Here is a 25129-nt window from a genome sequence, read left to right as displayed (position 1 = left end):
TGTACATACAAGCATTGTGTATGTATTCATGCACAGTGATCACTAAATTACATGTATATTTGCAGAATGTTAATTTAAATGATTAAATTATAAACCTTGTGTATTTATCAAATGGGTGAAAAGATTAAACTTTTGCCGATATGATACTGCTGAATGTGTAGTTTGCAGTGTCCTGCACTTTTCATTTAAGGCTACTGAAATTACATGTTTCTGCCTAATATATTTGCTACTGGTGATGAAGACAGAAGATATCACTTGTAGACACCTATTTTTGTATAATGGTAGAAGTTTTGAATTTTATGGGGTATTTTGTCAAAGCACTGAAAATAAAAATGACTTCACCATTTTCACCACACTGTATTTGAAACTTCTTCATTTTTAACTGAGCCATATAGTTCCTGGTGCATATCCTCGTAAATTACTTATCTTAAATATGCAAGACCTTAGGATTCAAACAGAAAGTTGTCCTCATATAATTGGATATTAGGGTTTTTTATGAAGGTTTTCCCTCTGCCTTTCCATCAACTTATATCTAAGTATAATGTTTCTTAAAAGCCATATTTATTCAATTACATTTGGTGTTACATGTATCTAACGGTATGTCTTTACAATCTGTGGTCCACTATGACACAAAAATCATTTAGCTCAAATAATCTAAATTTATTTATTAGATTTCAGCAGAATCAAACAGAATTCCTGCTGTCCAACACAATTCAGACTGGGAAGCTGTCACGGATGTTGTTTCTTTATCTAGAGTGTTCCCCAATAACATGGCAACTCACTAAAACAGCTGATGTCTGGAAGATTTTGATGTCCTATGATTTAGATCAACACAAATAAGCATGGTAACGAATTGTACATTCTTGGAAGTTTCAATATTAGCAGCTGGGCTTCAGTATGAGGATTTCTAAATGTAGCAAAAGTATCCTAAAACAGCTAGTGGAAAGGGGAGAGTTGTGGGTAAGAACCAGAAGCTAATATGATTGCCATTCAGGACTATTTTGTTGTAGACACATGACAAAAGCAGATGGATATAAGGGGAGGGAGGGGGAAAGAGAGGAGGGAGCAAGAGGGATAGGAATGATGGTGGAATGAGTTAGACATCATTACCCTGAGTACATATATAAGACATGAATGGTGTGAAAATACTTTGTGTATAACCAGTGTCTTGAAAAATTGTGTTCTACATGCGTAATATAAAATGAATTGCATTCTGCCATCATGTATAACAAATCAGAATAAATTTTTAAAAATTTAAAAAAGAGCAGATGGACAAGTACTTAGCAACAGCAGTTCTCTCCAACTGTTGACCATTAAGCCTCCTTATATTAGGCCACTGCAGTCACACTACTCATGATTCTCAATAGTCTGTAGTTTAAAAACTAAATCTGTAGTGCTCCCCTAGCATACACAAGGCCCTAGTTTCAAGCCATAACACCATAAAGCAAAACTGAAATCAAACTTCACTAACAGAGCAGCTTTGTCTAGGGTTCTTAACTTTTTTCTTTTTTAAGTTGTCAATGGACCTTTATTTTACATATTTATATGTGGTGCTAAGAATCAAACCCAGTGCCTCACACATGCTAGGCAAGTGCTCTACCACTGAGCTCTACCCTGACTCACCAACTCATGCTTATCACGTAGTTAATCCCAGCTCCTGACCACTGACAGGAGCACTGACATGGATCTCTTTAGCCGTCTGCGGAAGCTATCCTGATTTTCAGAATGCTTTTAAAGACAATATAGATATATAAACATATGATTCCAAAGAAAACCAATTATACACAGATAATTACTAAACTTTTCAAGTTGTGATATATTTTTACATACTAGAACATTAAAGTGTACTGTAAGCCACCTGTAATCCCAGCTGCCCAGATCCACCCACTCCAACCTACCCGGGATCCCTGCTCTCAGTAGTCCTGATTCACTCCTCCACAAGCAGGTCAGACACCACCAAAGTCTAGCCTTTGGTGCAGGACTTCCCCTTCCAACCAGCAGACTACCACAGGAGGTCAAGCCCAGCGGCCCAGACCCACCCATTCCAACTTAAGCAGGACCCAAATCCAGGATGTAGTAGCATTTATTGAGGGACACCAGCAGGGTCTGGAAGCCCAACATCAAGGTGAGGTGAACACATTCTGCACAGGTACCACAAAAATATAGGAAAGAAACTGTAACATCTCGGATCCACACTGCAAGAAAGGCAGACACATAGACAACATAAAAAAAAAAAAAAAACAAGGGAGGAAAGTGCCCTCAAACAAACCAGGACACTGTAATATCAGAACCCATAATATCAATGAAGTTGATGAAATGTCAGAGAAGCAGTTCAGAGATTCATAATTAAAATAATCTTGGGCTGGGGATGTGGCTCAAGTGGTAGCGCGCTCACCTGGCATGCGTGCGGCCCGGATTTGATCCTCAGCACCACATACAAAGAAAGATGTTGTGTCTGCCGAAAAATAAAAAATAAATATTAAAATTCTCTCTCTCTCTCAAAAAATAAATAATAAATAAAATAATCTTTGAATTAAAGAATGACCTAAATTAGCAAATACAAGCAAAAATTGATCCTTCCAAAAATGAGATAAGAGCAAATACAAGTAGCAAAAGATTAGTCCGAGAGAGAGAGAGAGAGAGAGAGAGACACTCTGGGGAAAAAAAAAAAAAGACAGAAATCCTTCCAATGAAGGATACAATAAATCAAAAAACTCAATAGAAAGCATAACCAACAGACTAGATCACTTGGAAGAAACATCAGATAATGAAGACAAAGTATACAATCTGGAAAATAAAATTGATCACACAGTGAAGAAAGTTAGAAACCATGAATAGAATATCTAAGAATTATGGGACAGCATCTAAAGGCCAAATCTAAGAGTCATTGGGATAAAGGAAGGCACAGAGTTTCAAGCCAAAGGAATGCACAATCTCTACAATGAGATAATATCAGAAAATTTCCCAATCATGAAGAACAAATTGGAAAACCAAATAGAAGAGGTTACAGGACACCAAATGTACAAAATTACAACAGTTCTACACCAAGGCATATTATAATAAAAATGCCTAGCATACAGAATAAGGATAGAATCTTAAAAGCTGCAAGAGAGGGGAATCAGATCACAGATAGGGGGAGACCAACCCATATCTCAGATTTTTCAACCCAGACCCCCAAAGCCAGGAGATTGTACAACATATACCAAGCTCTGAAAGAAAATGGATGCCAACCAAGAATCTTATATCCAGCAACCTAAGCTTTAGATTTGATGATAAAATAAAAACCTTCCATGATACACAAAAGTTAAAAGAATTTACAACTAGAAAACCTGCACTACAGAACATCCTCAGCAAAATATTCCAAGAAGAGGAAATTAAAAACAATGATGAAAATTAGCAGAGGGAGGGATTACAGTAAAGGAAAATCTAATCAGAGGAGAAACCACAAGTCACATTAAATACCAAAAATAAACAAAAATGGCTGGGAATACAAATCATGTCTCAATAATAACCCTGAATGTTACTGGCCTAAATTCAACAATCAAAAGACATAGACTGGCAGATTGGATTAAAAAAAAAGACCCAACAATATGCTCTTGTGTCCAAGAGCCTTGTCTCAGAAAAAGACTGAAGGTGAAGGGTTGGGAAAATCATACCACTCACATGGACTGCAGAAACAAGAAGGGGTTTCCATCCTTATATCAAATAAAGTAGACTTCAAGCTAAAGTCAATCAAAAGGAATAAAGAAGGACACTACATACTGTTAAAGAAAACCATACACCAACAAGACTTAACAATTATAAATATATATGCCTCAAACAATGGAGACTCTACATTCATCAAACAAACTCTTCTCAAATTCAAGAGTCAAATAGACCATAATGCAATAATTTGGGGTGACTTTAACATACCTCTTTCATCACTAGATAGATCTTTCAAACAAAAGCTGAACAAAGAAACTACAGAACTCAATAATACAATCAATAATTTAGACTTAACTCACATATATAGAATATTCCAACCTTCAATGAGAGAATATACTTTCTTCTCAGCAGCAGGTGGATTCCTTCTCTAAAATAGACCATATACTATGCCATAAAGTAACTCTTAGCAAATATAAAAAAAAATAGAGATACTACTCTGCATTAGATCATAATGGAATGAAATTAGAAATCAATGATAAAATAAGAAATAAAATCCACTCCAACACCTGGAGACTAAATAATATGCTACTGAATGAACAATGGGTTACAGAAGACATCAAGGAGGAGATTAAACGAATTTTACAGGTTAATGAGAACACAATACAACATATCAAAATCTCTGCGACACTAAGAAACCAGTTCTAATGGGAAAGTTCATTGCATGGAGTTCATTAAAAGAAGAAAAAGTCAACAAATAAATGACTTAACACTACATCTCAAAGCCCTAGAAAAAGAACATATCAACACCAAAAGCAGCAGAAGACATGAAATAATTAAAAGCAGAGATGAAATCAATGAAACTGAAACAAAAAACAATAAAACAAAACAACATGCTAAACGAGAGAAAACTCAAATCACTAACATACATGATGAAAAAGGAAATATCACAACAGACACTACAAAAATACAGAGGATAATTAGAAATTATTTTGAAAAGTTGTACTCCCATACAATAGAAAACATCGGAGGCATCTACAAATTTCTAGAGTGATAAAATTTGCCCAAATTGAATCAGGATGATATACACAATTTAAACAGATCAACTTCAAGTGACGAAATAGCAGATGCCCTCAAAAGTCTACCAACGAAGAAAAGCCCAGAACCGGATGGATTCAAAACCGAGTTCTACAAGACCTTTAAAGAAGAACTAATACCAATACTCTTCAATTTATTTCAAGAAAGAGAAAAAGAAGCAGCACTTCCAAAATCATTCTATGAGGCCAATATCACTCTGATTCCAAAACCAGGCAAAGACACATCAAAGAAAGCTAACTACAGACTAATATCTCTAATGAACATAAATGCAAAAATTCTCAATAAAATTCTGGCAATTCCAATACAAAAACCTATCAAAAAGATCGTGCATCATGATCAAGTGGGATTCACCCAGGGATGCAAGGTTGGTTCAACATACGGAAATCAATAAATGTAATTCATCACTGTTGAGAGCCACAGCCGAAGGGGCCCCAGCAAACTTCCAGCTGCCAGCAAACTTCCAGCTGCCAGCTGATGATTGGCTCACAGCGGCCCCAGCAACATCTAGCTGATTGGCTCCTCTGTGGTGATGCTCATTGGGCTGTTTCCCTGCCCTTTCAGACCACGGAGCTGCTCATTGGGGGACTTTTTTGGCTCCGCCCACGTGATCCAGCCAATCGGCCTCAAGAGCAGGAGGATTGTGGGAGGTGGAGAGAGGCTTGTGTTGGAGAGAGAGGCTTGTGGGAAGCCGGTGGTGGCAGTTGGGGCTCTGAGGGTTTTTCCTGAGAGGCTGTTTTGTTTGGCGTGTGTGGTTCTAAAAATAATGTTTCTTTTGACAAGTGGCTCCTGATTGTGCCCAGCCAGACTGCAGCACCAGGGAATGTGGCTCGCTGGATTTCACTACCATTTGAGAGAGTGGTACTTTTTAAGTAAATATGTAAATATAGCAAATTCATTGACTGGGAGAGAAATGAGGCCAATAATTTCCCCAAATTATGTTTTGAACACATCAAGACTGGGGCACTTTATGGCTCCGAGTGTGTTGGCAGATGTGTCCTTGTCCCGGGGGCCATGTTGATGGAAGGCATAGCACTGGCTGGAGGTGAGAATGATCACCTCCTGGAAGGGAGCTCCCATGCTGGCAGGAGGAGACAGACCCAGCCAATGCCCAGCGCTGTCACCGCAGCAGCCTGTGCTGACGTGGACTGAGGACTGCTCAGGGTGTGCCGGCAAACTGCCATCTAAAAGAAGAAACGAGGACACGGGGAGAGAAAGAAAGGAGCCCGGCCTGTGGTTTGTAAACGCTCCCTCCAAGGCCAGTGGCCGCCTGGCATCCCAGCATCCCAGCAGGCAGGGCCGGGAAGCACGGTGCAGGCTCCCCTCTGGAGCACAGTCGGTCACAGCAGTGGGGACTCAGGCCGTGCACAGTGCACCTGGGGCTAACACGGGGTAGTCGGTGAGTGGGCTTCTAGAAGGCTGGGGCCGAATGTCTAGGGCAGCTAAACCACTGGTTTCCAAGCCCTGGAGCCCGCCCTGAAGCCTACCCTCAAGGAGCCTGGCCAGGGAAGGAGGGAATGAGCACTTGCGGGGGCTGCAGCCAGGTGAGGTGCCCTGAGCTCCATGCCAGGCGGCCGGCCGACTGGGCAGCACAACCCAAGTCAGAGTGGAGGGGAGAGCCAAGTCTCCTGGCGCCGGGCAGGGGTCTCCCGCGGTGCCCGCCGCTGGCTCATGCATAATCCATCAGGCTTCATAAACATCAGCACACACCCCAGCTGCTAGCTCTTCCTGAAAAGCCTGCAAATATGTCTTCAATTATTTACTCCCTGTGCTCAGGGAGCTAGTCAGCTGCCTCCGAGTTACATTTTATTAAGTATCAATTACAGCACAGTCGCAGGGCCAGCTCCTCTGCCTGGAAGGGAAAGGGCTCTCCTCCTGCTCTCTTTTTATTGCTGTCTCTCTCTTTCTTATCCACCCTCTCCCCCTCCCTCCCTTCTCCCCACTCCCCTGTCTACAGAGGCATCGCATTGGTCCAGGGTGGCTGTGAGCTGAGAGGAAGCCACCTGGATGGGTCCTCAACAACAGAGGATGAGTCAGACATGGAAGAGGAGGCTGGGAGAGGGGGTGGAAGGTGCTCTGCGGTCAACGTCCTGCACGTGGGTGTGGACTGGTGGCACCAAGTGCTGGCTGTGTGGCCCTGGTGAGGCATTTCATCTCCGCAGACGTCCACTGCATTATCTGTAACAACAAGCACAGCCACCCTAGCAAAGAGCCACCAAGTGGGCAGCTGCGGGACCAAAGCTCGTGGTCTTGGATGTTTAGAGGCTGGAAGCCCAAGGTCCAGGTGTCAGCAGGGCGGTGCTCCCTCCAAGGGAGCAGGGAAGGCTTTGCCTGGGCCTCTCTCCAGTTTCTGGTGGCGGCCCAAGCCGAGTCCACGCCATGTCAGTCTTCCCATGGTGCTGCCCTGTGTGGGCGTCTGTGTCCATGTTTCCTGGGTCACAAGCACACCAGTCACACTGGATTAGCGCCCGCCCTAGAGGGCCTCACCTCACTACCTCTGCACAGACCTGTCTCCACACAAGGTCGTGTCCTAAGGTACCAGGGGCCAGGACTTATCAGATCTTTGGGGGACACAACTCAGCCACCAGAGCATGGCTTCTCACCAGGGGTTATGTCTGGGTGGCAGGGAGGGTGGATAAACTGTGGGGCTGGCAGGACCGTCCTGAAGAAAAGAGCCTGCCCAGTAGGGCTGGAGGCCCATGGTCATCCAGGACCCCCTCACTCCTGTCCAGCTGACAGCAGCCAGGTAGCTCCGTCTGGTAGCAGGCAGGTGGCCTGTGTGACTGTGAGCAGGGGCCTCACAGTGAGTCTGAGCTCCTGACCAGGGACACAGCCCTGCACTTCTGGACTCTGCAGAGCTCTGCCCCTGCCCATGGATGGCATTGATGCTGTAGGCCATGTGCCACCCTTATCCTCGTGGTGTCCGCCGAGCTCGAGCCCTGCAGGCAGCCCGAGCTCACTACTTCCCTCCAATGATCAGCTTCGGAGAAAAAGCAGAGATAATGCCCCTGGACGGTCACCATTAGGGTTATGATGAAGGACCCCAAGAAGGCTGAGCTGCTTCCCGGTGTCTCGCAGGTCCAGGACAACAGGCCAAGGAGCTCACCCAGGAAAGATGGGCAGGGGAGAGCCCAGCAGGGCTGGGGGCAGCTGGCTGGTGTCAGAGCTGCCTGCCACACTGCCAGAGAGGAGCCAGGGTCCTGGGGTGGGTGGGCCTGCAGTGGGGTTAGACAGGAAGCAACAGGCCTGAGACCTCGACAGAGGTGACTGATACTCTGCAGATCAGGAGGCCTGACCACTGCGCTGCCCCAGCCCTTCCCTTGGGTGCCCCACCACACAGCACCACCCAGAGCCTGGAGCCCCATGGGACCTCGTGTCCCTTGACCCTGCCAGCTCTCCATGGTCAGGGCTCTCTTTCCTGTGCTCCACTCCTTCTGGCCTTAAATGCTGCCCACCTCAGTGACCACCAGCAGCTCTGACCCCTCACCTCAAGCACTTGTTCAGGGCTGTGACATCAGCTGGTGACTGCTCACTTGTGTGCAGAGGGGACAGATGGCAATTCAGAACACACGAGCAGGCACTGTGAAGGGCCACCTATATGTCCACTAGGCTCAGCCTTAGAACCCAGGTATTTGGTCAGGATGACTCTAGATGCTTCGGTGGAGGTGTCTGGGGAGGGAAGAGCAGGGCAGACAGTGTCCCCAAGCCCTTAAGTTCAGTCACAGCCTGTTGAGCTGAAAGGAGCCTCAGACCTCTCTTGCCTCTGGAGCAGAGCGCAGTGTGGGTGGAATTCGTGGGTGTCTGCTCCAAGTGCTGAGGACGACAGTCACTTCTGCCTGCAGGTGGAAGCTCGGGGACAGGCACCTCACCTCATACCCGGGCAGTTCATCTGTGTCCTGTGAAATGCTGACAGCATCCCTCGCCTCTACCGCCTGATGCCGGTAACCCTGTCACCCACCCCAAATCATGACAGTCAAAAACATCTCCAGATACTGCGAAATGTCTTCTAGGTGCACATGGCTGCTAGACTTCACAAATTAAATGTGAAATCCAGGTAAACTGCAAATAGTTTTAACATAATTATGTCTCATGTAATATACGAGACATGCTAAAAAAGTAATTTGTGTTTATCTGATATTCTGAAATAACTGTGTGTCCTGTATTTCATCTGGAACTACTACCTGTGGGAGAAAATGCACCCCATGCAGACCCACTGATGAGGGGGCTGCAAGAGGAAACAGGTGAGGAGGGCTGGAGAAACAATGGCCCTCCTGCGGCATGCTCCTCGCAGCTCAGGGAGAGGGCTCCGGCCAACACCGCTCTCCACGTGGGAGCAGAAGTCAGGGCTGCGGATGGGGGGCTGGCCCAGGTCAGCAGGGCAGTGGGGTGGACTCCAGACGAGGCCTGGGCCAGGGCACCCGTCACCTTCCCAGACCCCTTCCTCTGTAGGAACGGTTAAAATCACACTCCATAACTGCATTGGCAGAACTGCGGATACTGCTACTGATGTTGCTAGTAATAGGATGTTATTACGTGTTATACATATGGTTCTGTTAGATGCATTACTGTTAAAACATATTCTTTGGCTTAAACTTTAATTGTTTCTTACTATGGATTTTAGTAGAAATTAAACTATGTCCCTAAGTCCTAAAAGTGACTGTCGCCCCGGACCCTGAGCCCCATGCCCAGTGGACCACTCGGCCTCCACGTCTGCCTGCTCAGCTACCAGCTTTCTCCTGCTTGGCGCTCCCCCTGGTGACCAACCTCAGCTACGACAACGGTGGGCTGGACCTGCCCCACAGCTCAGGTCTGGCCAGGGCAGGGGAACCAGCTCCCAGCAGCGCGGCCAGGACCCAGCAGGTGCTGGTGAGTACAACAGTCCTTGTTGTTGTTACTGCCATTAGGCACAGGCACAAAGTTGTGCGGCCAATCCCTGGAATGTGTTCCTTTGCGTGACTGAAGCTCTGCGCCTACTGAACACAGCCCCCACTTCCCCACCTCCCAGCGCCTGGGAACCCCCATCCTACTCTCTGCTTCCATAAGGTATGCCTCGTACATATTTCTGTTTTAGTCAGTTTTTTCACCACTGTGACCAAAAGACCTGACAAGAACAATTAGAGGAGGAAACGTTTATCTGGCTCACAGTTAGCAGACTCCACGGCTTTGGACATGAGGTGAGGCAGGACATCATGGTGGAAGAGTGTGGTGGGGGAAAGCAGCTCAGGACTGGCCACCAGGAAGCCAACCAAGTTCTGTTCACCCTATATAAACCCCAAAGGCACGCCCCCTGAGATCTACCTCACTTCCTGGGGCCCTCCTGTCTTTTGTGGTCATCACAGGTCCCCCTGCGTCTTGGAGCTGTGCCCCCTCTGCCCTGTCCCACTCCCCCAGGGCAATCTCTGGCCAGTTCTTCCCTTGATCTCTCCCAGCTGGTCTGACAGCCTTCCCTGCCCTCGCTCTCTGGCCCAGCCTTCAGCCAGTGGCAACCTGCTCCCCACTGGGGCTGGGCACCCCTGCAGCCTCGGTGGCTCTGGTCATCAGGTCCTCTGGGCACTGCACCCTGCTGCCTCCCTCACTCCTTCCCTCTCTCTCCGTGTCCCCCGGTCCCCAGATACTTGACCCTGGGGCCCTCCAGAGGCAGCCTGCCCCTGCCTGTCCCCACCACTACTCCAGGCATTGAGTTCCCCCTGGGCTTGGAATGAGGGAGACCCCTGCCCCGCCCAGCGTGCTCTCTGCCCCAGGGCAGGCTTGCTCTTCCCTGCAGCATCCAGGGTGGACCTGTGGGGAGGGTCATGGAGCACTGCTCAGGGGACACGCGTCTCTACTTTCTAACTCGAAAAGCCAGGAACCCAAACTCAGCCCTTCGGTTTGTAGTGTGGGAAACGAACTCGAGCCCATCTCCAGCCCGACGGATTCCCACGCCACTGCGACGCCACTCCTCCCCTTGGCCACCACTCAGGACTGTGCTGCCGTGAGCCATCTTGAGAAATGAGCTTGTGCCTCCCTTAGGGACAAAGAGTCACTGGGTTCTGGTTTCTACAAAGTGGTGGCCCTGGGTGGTGCTGTCCTGTGATGGCACCCCTGAGTGGGCAGCAGTGGGGCTTGGGGTCAGAGTGATGGACAGTGAACAGAGCAGCCATACTTCCTCCAGCGCCTCCAGGTCGCAGCACGAGCCTGTGAGTAAGTGAGATCAGTCCCAGGCCCCCAGAGCGCCCGCTGAAGCAGGGCCCAGGGGTCATCAGGGATGTGTGCCGGGAGCTGAGCAGCAGCAGGGACAGTGCCTGGGGTGTGACAGCCACGGGGGCTGGACGCCAGTGCTTCCGTGTCTGCTCCCTGCAGGCATGGAGGTCGGAGGCACCTCCTGGGCCCTGGGGGTGGAGGACGTGCTGCCGGAGCTGGAGCTGGGCAGTGGACACTCCTGAGCAGAGCCCCAGGTCAGGGTCTGCTCTCTGCCACAAGTGTCCACACAGCACTTCATGTGTCCATCTTTCCCAGAAGGAAAGGGCACAGGGCAGGCGGCACAGTGAGAGACCGGCTCCCATCTCAGTACATCTGAGGCACAAGGTCTTTTCTCCCTGAGGCTCGGCCGAAGCTCTCCTGGCCGCCAAGGGCATCAGGACGGATGCTGGAAACTTAAACAGCCACTGGCAGCAGTCGGATCCCAGGGACTTCGAGGGTGAGCAGTTTCCAGGCGGCCTGTGGGTTCAGCAAGTCCCCTTGCCTGGCACGAAGGGCACCACAGAGCTCCTCTGCTCAGTGTGCAGGACTAGGGTCCTCACAGCTCTGCAGCCGAACCCTGGTCTTCCACCGCAGGAAGGGCTTCACTGTCCACCCGCTCCTCCTGCATTCTGCTGGTGCATCTGACTCAGATGTTAACTTGATTTAAACGGGTGAAGACCTGTTATTTGCAGACCTTATATGGGCCCTCCGTGTGCTGTGTGTGTTCACGGTGTGCTGCAGGGCTTGCGAGGTGTCTCTGATTGTTCAGAAATTGAGAAAGAAGTGGATTGGTGACTTTCCTGTCCCTGTGTGTTCTGAGATTGCAGAGGCATGCGGGTGCCCCCTTTGCTGCGCTTGGGAGGGCCACGCCTTGCGGGGGGGGCTGGCCTCTGCAGAAAGGCTACATTCCAAGCTGGCGCCTTTTCTCCAGACCCCTGGACACGGGGTTTGTGGTACTCTTTCAAATGTTGCTTCCTCGGTGCGCTGGCTTTAGTTACTCACCCATCAGGCTGCAACCATGTTGCAAAGGTTTAAAAATAAAAGCAAGACCCCACCAGTTATGCTTGGGGGTCCAGGTGCTTCCCTCTGAACCCCACAGTGTCACACAGGTCCCCAGAGAAGCTGCCCTATCTGCTTATGTGATTCACTGACACAGAATAGAAGAGGGTATCAACCCAGAAAGCTCCACCCAAGAGACCCCAGACCCACCTCATATGCTCCTCATGGGCCCAGCCTGGTCTCTCTCCATGAGTCTCTGATTCTGGGCCAGAGGTCCCGCCGGTCATTCTCACAGAGACCCTGGGAACTCACGTGAGCCCCACCGTCTGCCAACCTGCCCTCTGGCCCCACTCTCCCTGCAGCCCCGCATCCTCCTGGGGCAGCAGGGGTCACACGTGCCAGCAAAGGCCTTGGCTTTTAGTCTTGGGAAATGGCAAGCCGGACAGCGGCTCGCTATCCGATAATGGGATCTGAGCAACTGGCTGATGCTGATCTGGCTGCTCTTCGCAGCCCAGGCGGAGCCAGGCAAACAGGGCTGGCCGGGGCCTCTTGTCTGCAGTGTGGAGCAAAGGCCTTGATCTTATTGTCAGGCCATGTTTTCTGAACGTCACCCACCGGCACTTCATAGGTCAGCATGTAATGACATCTCTGTGCCCCAGGATCAGCGTCCTGCATGATTCTCTCGCAGGGACTGGCCGCAGCAGGCCATCAGCTCCGTTCTGCTTCTTGTCCATTACCAGCCATAGGCAAAAAGCATGATGACCACCAGTAACTGGCCCCTCCAGTGATGGCAAGTCACTGAATTCACTGGCCACTTGTCAGTCACTCACACCTGCCTTCACTTAGGGGAGATCTCCGGCCGCCGGATATTTACCTCCACTGTGCAAAGATCTTCCCAAGAGCATGGGGTGGGGGGGCGACCCGCGAGATGGACTCCTGAGCAGAGTGAGGTTAACTGGCCTGCGGGTGTGCCAGCATCACACTCAGGGCGGGAGGGCCCGGGCCTCGAGGTGGGCCTTCCTAGGCCGCAAGAGAACAGAAGGTAGAGAAAAGGTTAAACCCTCAGCTGCAGAAAAGTGTATTTGCCAAGAAGAATCCCTCCCAAACGCCTGTGCCTCCAACACGAGCCCTGGCCTCCAGGAGCAGAGACGTCACCGTGGCTTCCCTCAGCAAACGGGACACTCTAGGTCCCCGCACCAGATAAATGAGCAGGGAAGTGGGGGCGAGTCCCAGGGAGCTGGCCTGGCGTGCATTCTAGTTCTGAGGACACGGAAGACACCGCTTTTGAATTTGTCAGCTGGTTCAGACTCACTTTTGGCGGAAAAACAAATACTTTATATACAAACAGAGATATGAAAAATGTGGTATATACGTAATAAGAATCATAATGCATTCCGCTGTCATTTATTTATTTTTTAAAATTAATTTTTAAAAAAAGCAGGACAAGCTCCGACAGTCATGGAAACAGTCTCCGACCGGCAGGATGAGGCAGAGAAGTTTGGGCAATGGTTATGAGCCGCAGACCACTGGAGTGCTTTTCCTACCCAGGCTGTGCCGTCCCTTTGGGAGGCCTGTCTTAGTGACTCCCTGCCCACCAGGGGGCTTCATGTCAGGAGAGGGAGGCCAGCAGAGTGCAGGGAGACCGGGCTGTAGGGAGGCGTGCTGGGCAGGGGTGCAGGGCTCTACCAACCCTATCTTTGGTCCCTGCCACATGTCTGAGTGACCCTGGGTCACACTTTTCACAGTAAAACAGGGTAACGCCTTCTGCCTCTGTGTCTGCAGGGCTAGTGTGAAGTTTCAGTGAAAATCAATACCTGGGAACCTTGGGAGGCCCCAAAGCTGTGTGGGAAGGAGTGGAGACAGGAGAGAGCCCGAGACCTGCCCCTCAGAACCAGGAACTGGCCGAGGTCCCTCCTACCTGTCCTGGCCACTCGTGCCTTCCTTGCAAGGGGCCTGACACCTGAAGATGTGCAAGGCCCTGGACACCCAAGAAGCCCAGCTCCCGCCCAGCCCAGCTCCATCCACAGTCAGCTCTACCGACTCCCAGACTCACCGAGGTGGGGTGATAGTCCCCAGAATGGCATGTTCCCAAATAGCCATCACACCTTGCTCCCTCTTTCCTTGGATTGACAAAGGTTTTGTGAAGATCCAATCCCTCTTCATGCAGACCAGCAGAAAGTACTCCCAGACGAGGGAAGGACACTTCTAGTGACCTGGGGACCCCTGGGGCAGGGTTGTGCAGTAGCCAACAAGGCTGCAAGTCAGGGAGTCAGTGCAACTCTGCTAAATCTACATTCTGGCCACCAAAAGCAGCTCTTCGCCAAGCACCCAAGCCCACACGCCTGCCTTGGGAGGTCACAGTGAACACCAGCAGTCAAGCACGGCACTAGTCCTCGTGGCCTCGGAGTTGTGCTCCGTAAAACTGAGCTTGGGACACCAGAGCTCTGGTGCTTGCTAGCCCAGGATGCACCCTGCCATGGGGCCATCGGCAGTGGTTGATACAGATTTCCTCCCTGAAGTGTGTTTCCTGGGATTGGCCTACTCCCCCTCTAAGCCCAGCACTTGCTTCATCTGGAGTAGGTGGAAGAAAGCGGAAGGTTCCATGGGCCTCATGAGGTAAATGGCTGTGAACCGATTCTAGGCTGTGGCTGACGTCCTAAGTAGCCATCAGATCCACGGTGACTCTGGGCCCAACACCTGGAGCCAGCAGGTGTGTGGAACCCACCCTGCAGCCGGGCAGGTCAGGACTCAGTGCTAAGGGGCGCTAGGGTGCAATTCAGTGCCTCTCTGCCCATGCCCACGTGCCTGCCTCTGCTGTGGGCCTTAGTCTGGGCTAGCTGGGGACCTGGAAACCTGGGCACAGGTGAAAGACAGTGACCTCTAGGGCCCTGAACGTGGGAGGAAAAAAATCAGCCTGACTTTACCATCTTAGACAGGTCACTGGAACCTTTCTGGGGCTTCAGATGTCAGAAAATGAGAAGATTCGAGGACCCTGGAGAGGCTGATTCTGTGACTCCTGAGCAGTCACAGATGGCCAAAAGACAGGAACACTCAGAGGGCCTCCTCATCAGGGTAGAGCTCTGTGGAAGTGCATTGCAGTCAGCAGCCGGCTCCCCAGGAGGCTGGTCTGGAAGGCAGGTGCTGGGGGAGCTGTCCAGCACAGATCCTGGGAAAGCGCTCACAGCCTGTCATCTGACAGACTCCAGCAGGTGGCAGCAAAGGCCACACTCTGGCCTAGGGGCTCCTGCAGACCACTGGGCACTGTGGGCAGGCTGGGTCCCGGAGCAAGGCAGGCAGAGCCTGAGCCTGTAGGAGCCCACAGGAGCCCTCCCGTGATGGCCAAAGAGCCTCAAGGAGTCCTCAGGAGGGTAACACACTTTCTGCAGGGCATACAGGGACCAGGAACCCACCCTCAGGAACAGGAGAGGTGGCGCAGGGGTGTCAGGCCAGAGAGCAGGAGCATGGGCTATGAAGGACTGGTCTGCCCTCCAGGGAGTCCTAAGCAGTGCCTCTGGGGCAGGGGTGGGTGCAGTGCTAGGAAACTGGGGCACCTTCCTGAGGCGGGCTCCCAGCCTTCCCATCTCTCCCTGTAGAACCCAGCAGGGGGCAACTTTGGCTGATCAGTCATTGATATATTCCCAGACACAGAATCAGCACTCGAGAATTCCATAATGACACATAGGAAGGATTTTGTCCGACACACCCAGGTACAAGGTGAGTCTGCTCACAGCCCGTGGCACTCCCCCAGGGTTGGAGCCCTTTCTGGCACCAGAGGTAAAACTGTGGCAGGAAACCAAAGAGATGAAGGCCTCTCTGGGGCACAAGGACCTGCAGGATACCATGAGCTGTGGGCCAGGCGGCCAGCAGCCAGGCCAATGAGGCCACATGTCCACTGGCCTCTTCTTGTTGTGGCCACAGCAAAGAGCCACACCCGGGCGGGCATTGTGGAGTGTGCCCTGTCCTGCAGGCCGGTTGCTCCTGAGCGCACCTCCTTGGCTTACCCATGGTGCCTTCCCTGTGCCCACATGGTCATCCCTCTGTGGCTGCCAGTCAGCCTGGATTCGGACCCTCCCATGTGACCATCTTCTACCTTCAAAACCTCAAAACTCTGAATAAGCCATACGCTGGGTGCTGGGTGGGGTCAACACGCATTTGGGGACACAGTCTCACTGTTTAGCAGACCTAGGGTTTGCCCGGGCACCATTGGCTGACTTTGAGATGCTTACAACCAGTGCAGGGTGTTACCAGGCAGGTAAGACTCAGGGACCGGGGGCTTGGGGATGGCCCAGGCACCACTGAGAGGTGGCACTGCTGAGCAGCTGATGCAGGGTGGGCTCAGAGCCTCCTGGGGCCTGACCTGGGTCTTGGTGCCAACCACTCCCCAGGCTCCTTGTGTCCAGAGAGGATTCAGGGATCAGGCTGCGCTGATTTCATCCACACCTTACCACAGGCCTATTAGGGGGCAAGAAACAAGATACAGAGTTAAGAGAATGTCCAGATCACACGAAAAGCAAATTTACCAATCAAGCCCAGAGCCTCTGTTCTTAAATGTGCACCTCTATTCCATCTCTAGACCAAGTCCTGGGGCTCCTGGGCATTTCCAGAGGCAAGTCGGCCTTGGGTGGACAGAACGCCTGACACCCACACAGTCTCGCAGCACTAACTGCCAAGGCACAGTGTCCACCAGGGCTGCCCACCTCCAGCTGGAGCGTGCCCTCCAGGCCTTCCACTGTGCAGGTGGGGACACTTTTGCTGCTGGGTGAAGGACAGGGTTTTGGTGCAGCAGCTGTACTGAGGAGAGTCCAGGGCAGCAGATACTACAAACTTGCATGGAGAAGCTTCAGTATTTTTTCTACAAGTAAAATGAACTGTTCCTGCTGGCTGGACAAAGCTGCAGGACTTGCTGCAATGAGGCACATGCTAGAGGGACCCTGGAGCCCTGCTTCCCAGATCATGAAGCTGTGGACAGGGGTCCAGTGAAGGCCTGGGTCACAGCTAGAGTAGGGAGAAGGGACAGTGCAGCCTGAGTCTCCTCCCCTCCCACCCTCTTTTCCAGGAAGGGGTGCTCCCCAGCCCACAGCCTCCTCTGACCCTCTCCCAGTGGTCCAACATACTGGTCATCATTCTAAATAGCCAAGTGCCTGAGTTCAACAGGCCACTGCATACCTGAACGGTTCTGTCTGTAAAGGTGCTTCCTGTGCCCAGCAGATGGCTGGGAGGCTAGCAGCAGGGCCTGTGGACAGAGGGCAGGTCAGGGCTGGCGTGGAAGGCAGTCGGGCAACCCAGGCCTCTCCTCAGCCTGCAGTTAGCTGGCAGGGAGGCTGGGAAGGGCGTCACCCCTCACCTTCTGCTCAATCCCTTTCCACAGGCCAAAGCACGGTGAGGCCCTCACACCTGCCGCAGGTACAGTGGCTCAGGGCCCTGTCTGCAGCCCTTCAGCACTCCCCATTTCAGATTCTGGTCATGCCTTAGACTCCTGTGCTCCAATGCCCTCTCTGCAGGAGTGGGGGAGCGTCAGCACCTATCTCCAGCTGTCACTGGGAGGGCACAGCAGGGTGTGTGAAAGGCTGGGCTCCAGCCAGGCACACAGTGCCCGTGCCGTGACGTGGGGTTCCAGATCCTTACTGTTACAGTGCACCTCCTCGGGGACCGTCGTGGAGGCTGGAGCATGGATGAGAATCGTGGGTAACAACAGGCCACTCTATCCAAACTGCATCTGACCATGAATGGGTGCTCCTGAGATGGCACCCCTGGCTGGAGCAGCTGTGTGCTAACTAGTCTCCGGATGACCAGCAACTAGTCTCGAAGATGGCACCCGTGCTGCTGTGTGTCCAGCATCACGCCCCCATGCTGAGCAGAGCTGGCCTGTTCGCCTCGCACCTTACCCATAACCCCCTGCTCTGCAGAGACCGGACACTGCAGGGGCCCACTGCCTGGCTGCCTGACAGGAGCACGACCACGTTTTAAAGATTTTCTGACTTTTTTTGGGGGGTGGGGGGGGGTAACAGGGATAGAACTCAGGGGTACTTAACCACTGAGCCACATCCCCAGCCCTTTTTTGTAACTTTTTAGAGACAGGGTCTCACTGAGTTGCTTAGCACCTCACGACTCATGATCCTCCTGTCTCGGTCTCTGAACTTTATCTAACTTTGATTCATTTGGATGTGAACAGCCACATGGCACTGCCTGGCATGTGGGCAAGGCAGCAGGGCTTCAAGCTGGGGAGCAGCACTTCAGACCTCTGAAGCAACAGCCCCTGGGGCTGCAGGCTGCCTCTGTGCTTCTCTCCAGGACAGCGGTCGGTGCTTCTGACTGGGCTTTTCACGGAGGAGGGTTCCTCTTGTCTGAAACTTCCTCCACCTGCCGGAGACTCTGGGACAAAACTGTCTGTGATGCGTGTCCATGCCACTCCATCTCCCAGGGCTTTCCAAGGAGGCTGCCCTTGTCCCCAAAGCAACAGTGGTACTGATTTTTACAGCCGTCAGAAGGACAAATTGTACAACTCTGTGGGTCACTGAGGTTCAGCTAGGAATGGTGCAATCTTGTAACCAGTTCTTAAGCTCAGACACTTTGTGTCAAACTCAGATGATAACTCCATTTCTTAGTATACACAGGCCAGACTGAAAAGTCCAGATGCTCTTCTGTGTGTGGAGGTGACAATGGAATGAACCTACAGACAGTGGTCCAGGGACGTGAAGAATCACTGCACACCACCCCAAAGCCGAGCTCTGCACTAGGGCACCCAAAGAGTCCCAGACAATGACAGCCACGATGACAATGACAGCAATCACACACCAGTTCTCTATGAGGACGTAGTGAGGAGAGTAGAAAACTGAAATAAAATCCAAATACTTCACATGTGCCTACACAGCACGGTTCACAGGGCTGGCAGTGCAGAGCACTGGCCTAGCGTGTGGGGGCCTGGGTTTCATCCCCAGCACCACAAAACAGAGTTCATCAATGATAGGGACACGGTGACAGAAAAACATTCAGGACAGCTGGGACTACTCAAAAATGCGGGGGAAGGAGCAACTAAGTACAGCCACACCAAGTTATGGGACATATATGAGTTTACATATATAATTTAAAACAGTATGGTGGGCCCTTTAAAAAGCAGGGAGAGGCCAGGCACATTGCGCATGCCTGTGATCCCAGCAGCTCAGGAGGCCGAGGAAGGAGGATCGCAAGTTCAAAACCAGCCTCAGCAATGGCGAGGCACTAAGCAACTCAGTGAGACCCTATATCTCTAAATAAAATACAAAATGAGGCTGGGGATGTGGATCAGTGTCCTGAGTGTCCTGTTTAATCCTTGGTACCAAAACAACAAAAAAACTAGGGAGGGAACCACCATATGACCAGGCCACTCCCTGGTATCCCACTCCCTGGTATTTTCCCCAAAGATTTAAAACGAGCATATATGGCGACACAGCCACCTCAATGTTCACAGCAGCACGATTCACAATAGCTGAGTTGTGGAATCAACCCAGGTGCCCTCAATAGGTGAAATGGACAGATGAAGAAATCGTGGTGTATGTACACAAAGGAGTTCTATTGGGCCATAAAAAGGAAAGAAATCATGGCATTTGCTGGTAAATGATGGAAATGGAGAACATTAAGCTAAGTAAATAAGCCAAACTCAGAAACTCCAAGATCAGATGTCTTCTCTCGCGTGCGGAAGCTAGAGGAGAATAAAGGAGAGGGGAGGGGGCAGTGGCACCTGAAGATAAGGGGGATCAGGAGGAGGAGGAGGTGGACGGGGGAGGGGAATGGATTCTAGAAAACCACGTAATGCACATGCGTAAGCCACAGGGACTGCCTTTATGCACAGGTAGAGAGCGCCAGTCAAATACAAATAAATAGATGGCAGAAGGAAGTCCAGAGAGGGAGGAAGGAACACGGGGAGGAGAGGGAGGCCGGAGGGGAACCGACACCGAGTTCCCTGGGTGAGAGAGCAGCCGACACGTACCCCCACCACTGTGTACAGAAAGCTCTAACAGAAGTCCTATTCCCTCTCTCTCCTCCATCCTAGTCCTAAAACAGGCTTTTGGTATACATAGAGCAGAGGGGGGAGGCAGGATGGTGCTAACTTGAAAAACACAAAATAAAGCAAACCCGCGAAATCCCCACCTTTATTATTCTCAATACGTGGATTGGACCAACAGGAACTAGTTCTAAAGTTGGTTTGCATTGAATCTTTTGACATGAAAAAAAATCTGTAAGTCACAACTGTCCAATTTTCATTTCTTCTTTTCAACACGAACACTCCCCACTATTTTTGCTTCTCTGTGTGTTGGAGAAAACACTCGAATTTTTAACGAATTGGTTGGCTCTGTGCTGCACCCAGCCTCAGGGCCCTGTGGCCACCTTAGGGCAGCAGGAACAAGGCCCACCAAGCCCAGAGCTACAGACGCAAGGGCTGGGCTGACCCTGGGGACCTCACGGCCCAGCGCAGGAGGGAGTGCACTGGGAAGCGGACAGGAATCGCCCACTCTAGAGCACTCGCCTCTTGCCCCTCGGATGGATGTGTGGTTGTGATGTTAACGGTTGCTGAGTTACTCCTGGGGACCTGAAGGCCAATTTTGCTGAGAATGCCGGTTCTTCCCTTGGGCCTGCAGAGTCCCCTGGGTGACAGGAAGGGTGGGGAGGCTGGCTTCTCTGTCTTCATGCTCTGCCCCTTTGCTGCCTACCTCTGGGTCGGGCTCTACTCAGCTCTGCGTGTAACGTGTGGATAGTCGGAGAAACATTTTGCCTGGACTGTGATACAGGTTTTGACTTGACCTTCTCTTGCCTCTCTCTCCTCCTTCAAAGCTAAAGACACACCTACTAACGGTTGTGACTGGAAACACCGTCACCTGTAAAGGGTGAAGAGGTGGCACGGAAGTCCCTGGAAGACCTCCATCTACTCCCAGGAAGACAGGGATACCGCTCCCCTTGTTAGCACCTCTCTCCCTCACTGCTCCCGCCCCAAGTCGGCAGCCCCTCCGCCTCGGGGGGGAGAAGCCCGTGTGCCAGCAGACCTCTCTTCTCCACTCTGGCCGCTGAGAGCCTTTATTTCTCCCCAGCAGGATGCAAGCCTCCCCCTGGGCCTGAGGCTCTCGTCTCACCCCTCCGGCTGGTCCACTGCCATCTTCCACCACCTGCTGAAGGGGGCCCAAGGCCCATACAACAGCTCCTGAAGGACGACCTTAGCAGAAGCACTTCACCGTCACCACCAAGCTCCCCGCTGCACTTACCAGGCTCCTTTGAAAATGTCCTCTCTCTCTCCACAGCTCCATCCTAACCCCAGTTCTTCCTGCTCCTTACAAAGGGGACTATCGTGTTGTTCACCTACCTTCCTCCCCCCACTGCCTGCTTCCAAACGAACCCTGGAATTATCATCTTGCTCCCTCCAAAAACTTGCAAAGGCTCTTCACTTTGCCATGCAACTTCAGCTCAGTGGACTGTGGGCAGACATGTACCGAGACCAAGCTTTGCACGAGGATCTGGGGCACCGCGTCAGTTTTCTACTGTTGTTATAACAAAATGCCAGATTTGGGGGCTGAATCCAAAGGACACATATCCATCACTGACAGCTGAGTCCAGGAGCATGGTGGGGTCTCAGCCCATGGAAACCAGGTGGCCACTGGCTGCATTCCTTTCTGGAGGCCCCAGGGGAGAATCCACTGCCCACGCACTCTGGTTGTGGTCATCGGCAGAAGCCAGTCACTTGCATTTGTAGGGAGAAGACCCCCACATCTGGCTGGCTGGACCCAGGGCTGTCCTCTGCCCCTGGAGGTGGAGGCACTCTCAGCCTGCAGGCAGCAGCAGAGGTGGGGTCCTCTCACATCTCCATGCCCCACTTCTCTACCCTCCCTGTTCACTTTTAAGGGCTAATGTGATTGGCTTGGGCTCCCTTGAATAATCCAGGCTAATGTCCCCATCTTGGGGTCCTTAACCCTACTTACATCTGCAGAGGTAACATGGTACCCACGGGTTCTGTGGAGTGGCACGGACATTTTGGGGGATTAATTCTGCCTGCCTATCACAGATAGAAAGGTGAGGAGGGTCTAATCCTGCCTCTGGGGCTTTATCAGTGCAGGGAAGGAACAGACCGCCAGCAAATGACCACAGGCCTCCAAGGCATCCGCTACACTGTATCAGAGAGGGCTCAGGATGGAGAGAGGGCGGCAGGAGTGTTTCAAGCTCAGGAAGGGTTTCCCTAGGGGAGTGCCCAGGAACGCTGCTGGAGGAAGGAAGTCACTCTGAAGAGGCCAGCAGATGACGTCAGGAGGTCATGATGTGTCTGGGGGCTTGCATAGCAGCAAGTACTTCCAAGTGAGTGGCAGGAATGAGGAGTGGATGGGGCGTCACAAGGGATTAAGATTCCAAACACAAGAGTTTGGGTTTTTAGCATGGCTGTGACAAGCAGAATCTTGTCGGGAAAACTGCTTTGTAACAGGACAGAGAGCAACTTGGCAAGGACACTATCAAAACCTTGCTAACACTGAGGAGGGAGGAGCCCGCATGTGCAACGGATTCCGCCTATGGGACAGGAGAGGCCAGTTCTGGGTAAGTCGCTCCAAGCACTTAGATACCACATGGGTACTCAGGAGCTGACACGGGGATGCCCCAGCAGGCTGCTACGAGGTCACGCTGGAACGGCTCAGGTGGTGTCTCTGCTGACGGTGACAAACACCAGTCATACTTAAAACCTGAGGGTGCCCCAGGTTAATCAGGCCACCACAAAACCACCGCAGGTCAAGGGACAGACGGGAAGCTGGCACTGTCAATGTTGCTCCTTACTTTAGAATGTGAGGCATGTGATCATGTCCCCAGAGCTCTCTCCTTTCCATCTACAGAAATGACGCCACACAGGCCCCGTGGGAGTGGAGAGGCACCTGAGGAGCACCAGCATCACAGCCTGTGGGAGCCTGCGGAGGGCCAGAGGGTGCAGCTCCCTCTGTGCTGATGCTTTTTAAAGTGTGTGCTCCCTCTGACCTGTGCTCAGGAGCTAAACTGGAGCCACTGTGTGACTGGAGAACAACACTCAAGCCCATCACGAATCCTCGGTATTGTCACAGAAGCAAACTCAGGGTTTCAGGAGCACATCTGACGAGCAAACACAGGAGAGCAGCTCTGTACATCTGCATGGGACAGTCATCTTGATCTGAATAATGCCAGCAGCCACGCCAGCAACCACTGCTCGTCCTGCCCTGCACTCAGAGCCCAGCCGGGCAGGCGGGCAGGCGCTGTAGTCCAGTCGGAGCAGAAATAGGGTGGTGTGCCCTGGAGTATCTGGCTCTGAGCTCGGTGCTGTGTCTGGTGACTGCTGGGTGACCCACGGCCTGGTGTGGACGCACAGCCTAACAGAATGACTGCTGCAGGAGAAAACTTCTCACCAACACTTTGCCTTGGAATGACTTCAAATGCCACCCAGTGGGATGCAACTTGCATAAGTTATGCAAAAAATGTGGATAACAAGGGGTCACTCGATTCTAAGTGAAGTTCAAAAGTACATTTATTTAAAATGTTGGCAAGATATCAATATAAAAGAAAAGAGTATAAGAAATAAAAATAATCGCAGTACAAAACATTTCAAATCTTTAACATCCATAATTTAGATAGCAAGGTCTTCATTTACATCACTTTATTTGTAGCTGAAGTTCCATATGGTTTTGTGAAAACATTTAAAAACCTGGTAAATGAATCATAAAACCTAATGTGGGCTCATAAAGTCATATAGTACAAAACATAATTTATGTTTCCTCAGAATAAAATCACACATCTTAAAAAGATGCAGTATAAGCAATACATGTGTTCTCCTGCGTCTGCGTCTTGTCCCTAAGGGAGCAGCTGGAAAACAAGCACATCTGAAGGAAGCCCTGGTGTCGCCATGATTGGTGGCCAGCCGTGGGCCTTGGATCCGGGCTGCAGCACGCAAGGCCATCAGTTGAATTTATACGTGGGCTTGTTGAGGAAAAGGGCTTCAAAGGCAAGGCAAAAGAGAAGCATAAACAGACCTCTACAGCTTTAGGTGTCTTAGAGAGTGCTGCAGCACTCTCCTTACCTGTCCCTACCACAAGGGACTTCAGACCCTGATGCACATGAAGGGGGCCACTCAGCTGGAGCCAGCCCTGGAGCCTGTCCGGCCTGCCTGATGCCAACCCAAGCCACACCTGAGCTCAGCAGCTGGAGTCTCCTCCTAACTAACACGACCAGTGCGCATCCTTGGGGGTCCACATCCCCAAGCCCCAGCACGAAAACTGACCCCCCATGTCCCCAAGAGCTCCTGCAGTCCTACACACACTCTGGCAAGATTTTTCAGGCAACTTTCAGGCTATGGTATCAAAAAAGGTCCTAAAATAATATCCACAAATCGCTCGTGTAAGTTTTTAAAGACACAAGAGGACATTCATAAAGCTCAGTGCTCAGGGCATACCTACAGAGACTGAGCAGGTCTTCCGTCACCTCCCTCAGAACTCCTGCCTTGCTTCTAACACCCTGCTCTGTGCCAAAGAGGAGGGGCTCTGAGCCAAGCAGCATCCCCACCACGCAGGCTCCCACTGCTGAGATGACCTTGGTTTCTGCAACAATCCCTCTTAAAGTGCCTTTACCACGGCACCCAGGGGGTCTTCTGCACAACGCTCTGGTGTTAAAGCTCTGTAACACTGCGTTCCTATCATCTCTTAGGGCCAGAGGAAACGTGCAATCAACTGAACAATGGACAAAGGAGGAGCACACCAAGGACTCAGATGGACTCCCTCCTGACCTCTATGGCTATGTACTCCCCACCTGAAACACAGATCCCCATGTCACGAATGGCCCGTCAATGCTGGCCTCTGCTGGAGGTTGTGGGCACCACTGCACTCAGAGAGCAGACCCCGAGCCCACAACCCTGCCCACGGGGAAGGTTCAAGAAACATGACCCCGGCACAGGTATAAACTGGGGTGGAAACACATTTTTGGTAAGGATTGTAAACTACACTTTGCTTCACTTAAGGCTGTTCACACATTAGAACAATATTTCATATTGTTAATAAGGACTTAAAAAAAACAAGGCTTATTGTTTATCTGATTGCCTGAAATATAAAAATGTTACAATCATTCTAAAAGCCTACTCTTGCTGCCATCACAGGGTGCTAGGAAGTCACTCGCTGCGAGACTTCTGTGCTGCTGTGCTCTGCCCCATCTCAAA

The 25129-nt window shown here is 51.2% G+C and overlaps 1 protein-coding gene across 2 annotated transcripts in view; it reads right to left on the bottom strand.

The window, feature by feature from the left end:
- Window positions 1–23434: 23434 nt before the first annotated feature.
- Paxip1 (PAX interacting protein 1) overlaps window positions 23435–25129 on the bottom strand; it is a 46764-nt gene continuing 45069 nt past the window's right edge. For both annotated transcript variants that reach the window (XM_071610690.1, XM_071610691.1), the window contains one exon: window positions 23435–23897. In XM_071610690.1, the coding sequence (XP_071466791.1) occupies window positions 23881–23897 (17 nt within the window). In that variant the 3' untranslated portion in view covers window positions 23435–23880. The remainder of the gene's footprint in view (window positions 23898–25129) is intronic.

Source organism: Marmota flaviventris, chromosome 1 (genome assembly GCF_047511675.1).
Source record: "Marmota flaviventris isolate mMarFla1 chromosome 1, mMarFla1.hap1, whole genome shotgun sequence".
Taxonomy (NCBI): domain Eukaryota; kingdom Metazoa; phylum Chordata; class Mammalia; order Rodentia; family Sciuridae; genus Marmota; species Marmota flaviventris.
The sequence above is the reverse complement of the archived record's forward strand: the minus strand, read 5'-3'. Positions and strand labels throughout refer to the sequence as shown.